Source organism: Petromyzon marinus, chromosome 79 (assembly GCF_048934315.1).
Source record: "Petromyzon marinus isolate PM22_M1 ecotype Great Lakes invasive population chromosome 79, UKy_Petmar_22M1.pri1.0, whole genome shotgun sequence".
NCBI classification, from domain to species: domain Eukaryota; kingdom Metazoa; phylum Chordata; class Hyperoartia; order Petromyzontiformes; family Petromyzontidae; genus Petromyzon; species Petromyzon marinus.
Genome location: NC_133745.1, coordinates 10,760,583 through 10,769,555, shown reverse-complemented (window position 1 = coordinate 10,769,555; position 8,973 = coordinate 10,760,583). Strand labels below are relative to the sequence as shown.

At 47.6% G+C, this 8,973-nt stretch overlaps 1 protein-coding gene across 1 annotated transcript; it reads left to right on the top strand.

The window, feature by feature from the left end:
* Positions 1-8,426, top strand: LOC142907447 (nuclear RNA export factor 1-like). Its single transcript, XM_076056949.1, has 10 exons — positions 1-243; positions 1,533-1,650; positions 3,000-3,069; positions 3,365-3,453; positions 4,758-4,865; positions 6,084-6,193; positions 6,495-6,531; positions 7,367-7,444; positions 7,991-8,041; positions 8,285-8,426. Exons 2-10 carry the CDS (start codon positions 1,546-1,548, stop codon positions 8,285-8,287), a joined length of 651 nt encoding a protein of 216 aa, XP_075913064.1. The 5' UTR covers positions 1-243; positions 1,533-1,545; the 3' UTR covers positions 8,288-8,426.
* Positions 8,427-8,973: the final 547 nt, after the last annotated feature.

Below are 8,973 nucleotides of genomic sequence, written 5' to 3'. Positions count from 1 at the left end.
CTCGCGAGATCTCGGTAACCCGGAAGGGGCGGGGTCTCAGAGACGGCAGGGCGGAAGCACGCATCAGACGGCGGAGGGAGGCGGAGAAGTTGGCTGTGACAGTGGCGCGGAACACGAAGACGGCCAAGCAACGCGAATCACAGCCCAGCAGTGCCGTGGAGTCCACGACGGCGACAACAGCTATGGCGAACGAAGCCGACATCCTCTCGCTCTGCGTGGCCATGGCGAACATGACTTTCCAAGGTGCGCGTCACTATCGCACAACACAGCAGCAATAACACACAACACAAACCTATAACATACAAAACACACATCAGCATTAATGTACAACATACAGCACTGTCGCACATGTATTATAATGTAAGTTCACAAATTAATATTCTCCACTGACTCAGATTTTAGTCCCCCCACCACCGTGTCCACAGAGCATGAAGTGTGCATGGAGACCCAGGCTACAGCCAGGAGTCCTCATAGAGGCCCCAGACCCCACATGTTTGAGGAGTTGTCTGGGTTCCCCGCACGTGGTGGAAAGAGAGGCGAATATGCACACCATATGGGCACCTGGAAAACAAGGAATGGTGCAGGATGGACACGAGGTGATGGCGGAGGCTCTTGTAGTAGCGGAGGACGAGATGCTAGAGATGGCCGAATCCCCCGCTCCCATCGTATGAGTGGACGTAGAAATGTGGACAAGGGGGATAGGTCGGGTTCCTGCCAGCGCCGGTAAGTTTAACTGAGCGCACACCGTGCATGTGTGTGCAGAGGGGACGCGGTGATTAGGCCACTGCACTATGTACCTGGGGACCTTAGTTTGATTTCCAGCCATGGCTACATCAGTGGAGATTGATATATGAACCGGTCCCCGGGCCTGCCCAAAGTCGATTTGTACCTGCTGCATTGTGAAAACTTTAGCAGCAATGGGGCAGTGAAGGCGGCCGGGTGCGGCTGACCAAACCACCCACCCCTTTACATGCCATTTAGGCCTTAATAGGCGCTCACTGACATCACTTGCTCTTACAACCTAGGTAGGCTACAAGAGGGTTATTTACTCTATATGATCCGGAAGGCCACCACAATACTCTTTTCCCATAGCGGTGAATGAGGCTCTCACCTCAATCCTCGGAGCCCACATCTGATTCTCCATGGTGCGCACGCCCTGGTTTTCATACAGCATCTAGAGATGTGTTCGAGTTAGACGCTATATACATCCATCAGTGTTTAGCTATTGCGTTATTTTTAGAGTCGGGGCATAATTTCAGCTGGGTCTGTCTGGGTCAGTAACATTTTGACTAATAACCTCAACCCGGCGCACCACATCCAGTATACATCTTGCTCTGCCTGTGGCTATTAGTCACGTTCCTATTATAGTCGACTAGCGACCTAGAATATAATGCAAACCTCGAGTAGAGCCTGGACACTGCCTCTGTCTGGGCAAAGCGCAGGTTTTTCTCATGTGCCTAATTCTTGCCCTCATCGCTGATGTTCTGTGCTGTTGTGTTTTGTTTGTGGTGCACCTGCGTTGCCACCACCAGCGGACCCTATACGATGTCCATCTGCAAGGCGCAGCGGCAGCAGCTGCTGATGGCCAAGCGGCGCATCTTCAAAGCCGATTCTGCGGTGCCAAGCCAATTGTGCTGGTTCGAGATCTCGGTAAATGTACTGGGGGGTGTGCAAACGTGGAGATGGAGTATCCTAGGTATCAGGTTTTGAGAAAGAAATGCCAATTATAAAAGGTTAACAGTTGCACCAAAATAATTATAGAATATAGAGACTTGTCATTTTGGTGACCCAGGTCACTCTCGGAAATGTATGCATTTAAACTTATTTCACACCATACATAGCCAACCATGCTGACCGGAGGTGCGGGAGGACAACTAAACACAACAAGTAGTTATAGGGAAATGAGTTGTCAATTTATATTTAAGAGTGCATAGCTCCAGTAGCTTCCTGATATTGGAAGAGCGTTCCAGAAGGCCGCAGAAGTGCATTTGAATGCGCTCGATGCAGTGACTATCTTTTTTCGATGAGTGGCCAAAAGCCACTACGAGGATGACTGGAGCTCATGTGATGGTTTATGCTCCTTGACAAAAAGTGAACACATCCTGGTCTCTTGAATTCTCAACTGGTTAAACAAACTAAACTTTGACGTTGTAAAGTATCTAGTTTAAATCGACATGCAACATTGATATATAAGAATAGATGTTAGCCTTTCTGGCAATAAAAATAGTGTTAAGATGTTATAACACCATTTTGAAACCTTTTGCAAGGAATCATGTCTGCATTAACCATATATGCTCGTGGTGAACATGCAAACAAAAAACATGCTCTGGTAGTATATGCATTGTATTTTAAACTGATTGGTCCACACCATAGACAGCTTTCTTTAGAGCCATGCCCTCTTAAACTTGTGATGCTATGACACTTTTCCTATATGGACGCAACCATATATTTATACCTGGTTCAGTTTGTTAACATCACCAATGGGGAGACAAACACAGCTTGGTGTGGTGCTCACCACATCACCGTCTGGTGTACCTTTCCGGCCTTAATTAGTGTTCACGAAGAGCACTCGCTGCCCCCAATACTCTGTAAGCCTAAACAGGGAGTATTTTCTGTGGTTGGTTGAGCAAACCCACTGCACTCTGGTCCCGGCTCCAGTAATCACCCTGCTGTTAGAGTGGGTATCTGAGCTTGGTCAATTTGACCTAAAATAAACGTACAGGGCCATTACGTAGACAATGTTAGCAGTGACAAAGACAGCCAGGTCTGTGTGTTACTATGCCCACTGCTGTGCCAAGTCAACTCAGCGCGGCTCAGGCAGCGACAGGTTGTTTTTCTACTGCAAAAGCCGTGTCACTGAGTGACACGCAATGCGTGTAGATGACATGGTGATGCTGTGTCCTCACATTGTGCTTAAAATTGGTGCACCCCAACAGACCCTGTCATAGCAGCCAGTTTATGCTAATGGGGGATGCGACATGTGCGTGTTCTTTTTACAGAAATGTTTGAGCCAAAAATATGACCCTACCAACAAAGCTCTGGACTTGAAGGCGGTCAGAATTAATGAAGGTAATTGAAACAAACATTTGTGTTTTTTTAAGTTTACTTTGCACTCCTGCACATTGACAACTTGTCACAACTCAGCTTTATTATTTGAGCCGAGAATCGTTCATACTGTTTCTTTAGTCTCATTTGTTCTAGTTTATTCATCCTGTTAGCCTAAAGATATCATTGTCATGTCATTTTAACTAATATTTAATTAATTCATCCTTATACGCATCACTCACTGTATGCATCGCGAGGGTAGGAGTTGAGTTGAACGCAACGCGTAATGAATGCACGATCACCCTCCCCCACTCCCCAGAGCTGGAGGCACGTGGTGTCGACCTGGTTTTGAACCGGAAGGACCACATGGATGGTCTGAACAAGATCATCCGAGAGAATATTCCAATGGTACGGCCTTCTCCTCTCCCCACGTGTTTTAATGCTTTGCACCTAAGGTATAGTGTTGCTGCGTTAGCTCTCTTGGTCCATTCGTCTGTAGGGCATTATTACTCTTAAAACACATTCCTGCAGAGGGAGCTGGTAGGAACGTTGCTTGCCTCGAATGATGGCTCAACGAATTGGCGGCTTATAATTTAGAGATTGTGAGCATCCGCATACTCCAAACGCATGTTGTTGATTCTCCACGTGGAGGGAAAAATGTCGTGAAGATGGCCGGACGTGGTTGGTGGCCACCCACCCCCTCGTGTGTGCCGTGGCCGCCTTCCCCACCCCGCCCCTCCCTCCCCACCCAGCCCCTCCCCACCCTCCCCTCTCCACCCAGCCCCACCCCTCCCATTTTTGGATGGACGACAGACGAACACAATAATCCCTTGTGGGCTGGGTGGAACCAGGAGGTTCCTACCAGTACAAAATACGTACCAAACTGCAGTATAATGTGGCATTGGTATTAGCGACTAGATTAATTAGTGCTGGATTAGAGGCGCGTCGCCACACGTGGATGTTGGTGCGTGCTTCATGGTTGCGTAGCCCCCATTTTACCTCGCGGTCATCGCCGACCATCGACTTGAGATAAAACCAAAACGAGGCACGGCACGACATTTACATTGCTGCTATTGCTGCTAAACCGTAGGTGGTGGCACTGCACTGCGCTACGAACCTAGCGGCCCAAGTGTCTATTCCCGCTCACGGCCAAAATCAGTGACAATTATTCTGAACCGGTCCTGGGCTTCCACTAGGTCGACTCAGCCTCAAATGAGTACCTAGTGCGGTGAGTAAACATCGCCACTGGGGAGACAAAGGCGGTCGGCGTGGTGCTGGCCACCCACCCCCTCGTGTGCCATCCTGGCCTTCATAGGTTCTCGCTAACAGCACTTGCTCCTAGTCTGTTAAGGCTATACTGGGGATCTTTGTCTTTTGCCTCCCTTAGAGGGGAGCGGTAGTGCAGTTGTTCGCACGCTGCGCTATGAATCGAGCGACCAGAGTTCGATTTCCGCTCACGGCCAACACCAGTGACGATTATCTGAACCGGTCCTGGGCCTCCTCTCGGTCGACTTAGCCTCAAATGAGTACCTAGTGCAGTGTGTAAACATCACCACTAGGGAGACAGAGGCGGTCGGCGTGGTGCTGACCACCCTTGTGTACCGTGCTGGCTTTCATAGGTGCTCGCTCACAGCACTTTCTGCAAAAGACTGTTAAGGCTATAAGAGGGACCTTTTTCTTTTCTGTGCCTCCCTTGCTTTCCACTCCCACAGATCACATCCCTGAATCTAACGTGCAATGACCTGCACCGGTTGGATGACCTGGCAAAACTTGCCCAGCACACTCCATCTCTCAAGAAGCTGAACCTCTCCAAAAACAATGTGGGTGTGAGCGCCGTTCAATAAATCGCGACGTGACGCTCGCATGCCTGGTGCACCTCTGGTGCGAGCGTCGCGTTGGTTCAGATTCCTCGCCACAGCGAGTCGACCGTTCGTTACGCGATTCAATCCAAGTATCGATATACCTACTATTATATCTTATATCGTCTCCTTTTGTTTTGGTACTTGTTCATTTCCGATTCGCTTGATATTATTTTAAGCATGTATTGGGTATCAGATATGCCTTTAATTAGTGGAAACGTAATTAATTATTTAAATGCAATGAATACACAAATGTGAAACGTACTATTGCAGTTTAGTACATCAACATGTATCACCTATGGGTGGTACCTGTTGATGTACTTTGTACAGTAGGCCCGCAACTCCGCATCAATACGTCAATTAACTTCAGTCATTGCACTCACAACGCATGCACCAAATGGTGTGTCGGAACCAGTTCTTTATTATTCATGCAAATTATATGCACGTTAAATTAGGCTAATGACACATAAGAGACAGACAAGGCAGACAACTAATTATATGGACAAAACATATTGGGCTGCATGAACAAGATAGGCAACAAGACAGTGCAGACAAGAGAGTACAGTGAGACATACGATGAGACGGTCAGTACAAATGGGACACAGTACATACTGGACAGGACAGACCACACAAACAAAATACAATTAATACAAACAAAAGACGAAACATAGCATGGACTCTTGAATTTGACCATTATGCTGAAATGGGCTAATTAATCAATTAAGTTGAGAGCTGATACATTCACTTAGAATATGTGATTGCAGTATTTGGCCTCCTTTGTTAACCCTTTTCAACGAATATTAAAGGAATTTCTGCATTGACTCTGCCCATTCGTAATGGAGGGCAATGTAACGTTCATAAAATGTGATCCAATATAAACGAAATGTTTGTATAATGTGTTGTTACTATCAAGGACACCCAACTGAATACCGCACACCAATGATGAAAGGGTTAACCAAAAGAGATGCAAACTATAGCACAAGGGACTGTTTACAAATATGCATACACATTTTGCCGTGACAGCTGCGCGTCAGCTTTTGCACGCTAAGGCAAATGCATTCTGCAAAGCGTTACAATCCATGCGTGGGCATGGATTGTAATGCATAACTTGTGGTAAGTTGCCCAGAAGCATGGCCCTTATGCCCCTAATTGTATGGAAATATCTCCCCTGCCATGCAGCTCAAAGATGTGAGGGAACTTTACCCACTGAAGGCCTTCAATTTGAAAGAGCTATGGCTGAACGGGAATCCGCTGTGCGACTCCTTCCACGACCCAAATGCCTACATGAGGTACCGCTCCTTCGTCATGAACGCGACATTGCCCGCTTACCCATTCGCCTGTCCGTCCACGCAGCTCCCCACTCACCCAGGCACTCACTCGTCCTCATGCTTATCCACCCACTCATCTACATGGTTTATCTTTGTGGTTGCCTGTTCAACCAATGGATCGCCCGCACGCCTACTCCCCCACCCTCCAGCTTCACCCATGCACTCAACACCCCGCTCGCTCATGCGTTCATCCACCCGGTCACTCACACACACTCCCTTGGCCTTGTGTCCCATCTCTAACTGCATGTGTGTGTGTCAACAGCTTCGTGCGAAACCACTTTCCACAGCTCGTGATCCTGGTGAGTGACCCTCCACAGATGCCGGCCCTCAAGCTATCCCCACTCTCTGTGATATTTGTGTCTCCGTGCATTCCAGTTTCCCCACACATGCAAAAGTGCTTGTGATCAGAGGATTTTGCCAAATGCACCAAGTAAAACACTTCTGAAGAAGGTCATCATTTCCTGCCTTGGTCAAACTACTGCTGGATGAATACCTCCCCTAAGCCATTGAAATTTCTCATGATTGCGAAATTGTAATAACCCACCTAGCACCTGCCCATGAACAACTGTTAGATGGGTTCCATCTCATTGCTGCATTCTTGATCATCAGCCATTAACCCTTATAAAGACGTGTCCTGCCCGAGCCCACTTAAGTTTCTTAATTGTTTGTATAAGAGTTCACTTAAGAAAAGGTTACGTGCAGTTTACAGATGACACAGAGGAACATGAGCAGCTGTTGAATGTCATCTGTTTTTTGTTTTTGTCCTGCTGGCGGTTATCAACATCATCACTTATTGCTTCAATCATCTATCTCTAACACCATCTTTGACTATCTTCGTCACACATCTACCATCGTTACCACAATCATCACTATCATCATCATTGCCACAAACACCACCACTATTGCCGTCATCTTCATCCTGACCGCCAACATCATAATGTAATTCCATCATCACCATGATCCCTTTCACCATAACTACTACTTCCACAACAATCATTACCATCTTTACCATTATCTTCATCACCACGACTACTGTTTCCATAATCATGCTCACCACTATAATCAATCACAATCATTATCGCCATGATCTATACCACTTTTTACAACCACTACCTTCACCATTGTCACCATCAGGATGGGCAGATGCTTTCGCAGCTGCGAAGTTCTACGCCTGTGGTGCCCTCCACGCCTGCGGTGGTGCACAGAATTGCGGTACGCTTCGCTGCAACAATGAGAAATATTTATTCTCCCAACTTTTCGAGGGCCATGCGGCTCTTTGGCCACAACCCTGGCATTACTCCTACCACTTCCCATCCTCCATTTTGTCCACAGCCAGATGAAAGGAACAATATTTATTTTAAAATAATTATTATTAGAGGTTTAACGTATGCTTGAAATGGCTTAAGCATATACCAAGCTCTAATCAATCACTTGTTTACATATCCACCATTTTATTTTACAAAACATTGGCAAAAACTTAAACTTAATCAGCAGCAGCTTAACAGTTGCACCTCTTGTGCACTGACTTTGTGACATTATGACTGTTTCCGAAGTCGGCCAACATCAAAGCGTGCAGCTCCCATAGGAAAGCGAGCAAAGCGGCACAATGTAAGGGGTTTACATGACCCACTTGGAGTGGCGTCGCCCATTCAGGCTGCCATGGGATCCAGGCCAGGCCTAGTTATCTGGTTGGCAAACTGGGTAGTCATGTTGACGTCTCTCCTGTGTGCGTGCGCGCCCACTCTCGGGTGGCTGCAGGAGAACAGCTGGCAGTTCCAGCAGTGTGCGAACACCCTCATGGAACTGAACGTGAGTGCCGTCCCATCCGCACCGTTTATGGACACGACTGATAGCAAACGGTCGGGCGCATTCGCGTTTGACGAGCATCACTAACGATACCGCCCATCTCCCCTTCTATTCCACCCCTCTCTCTCCCCCCTTCCCTCATCACTGTCGCCGTCCGCCTCGGATCTCCGAAAACCGCGGTCGCCTACCTTCATCGTTCCTTTTCGTCCGACTACCGGACGGATTCCACGGGAGGCGTTCGTACAGTGAGCAGGCGTCCGCCGCAGATTGCTGGCGATCTCGGCACACATTCTCCTACCAACCCTTTCCTCCACAACCCTTATACATTGCAATTTATTTGTTTTTACCCCATTTGGGGGGAGAGGAAAAAAATAAAAAAATAACTATATTTGAAACTGTGTCCTCAAACTCACGACACACTAACACCTTGTACCCTGGTTGTTATTTCCCCCCACCTATAACCATGACATCACAAGACGCTGGCATGACGCAATGGTTGGTACACAATCCAGAAGTCGCTAGTTTGATCTGTTATCGTGGTAATCAATGGAAACGTTTCTTAAATCCATCCGGCTTATGTCCACACAACCGATATGCTTGAGTGGATAAACAATTGGAAGAACGCAAACATCCCAAAGAAGCGCCTCATTGTGGATCAAACCATCAGGAAGCTCACTGGCCCCTCACCACCGCAAGCAGTGGGACTCCATACATCAGATCCAACCTGGCCATGGCAGGAGAAATTTCCTCCACAAATTGAAAAAAAAAAGTGTCACCAAAATGCCACTGCAGGGCACCGCAACAGTGGAACACGTGCACACACCAGGAAGCTCTCTTGACCTGGTGAAGACCTCCAATACCAATAAGAGGCCACGGTCTTGGGTTATTCTTTGTGCTTTTGGGGTCCCTGACTCTGTTCACAATCATTAAGGACC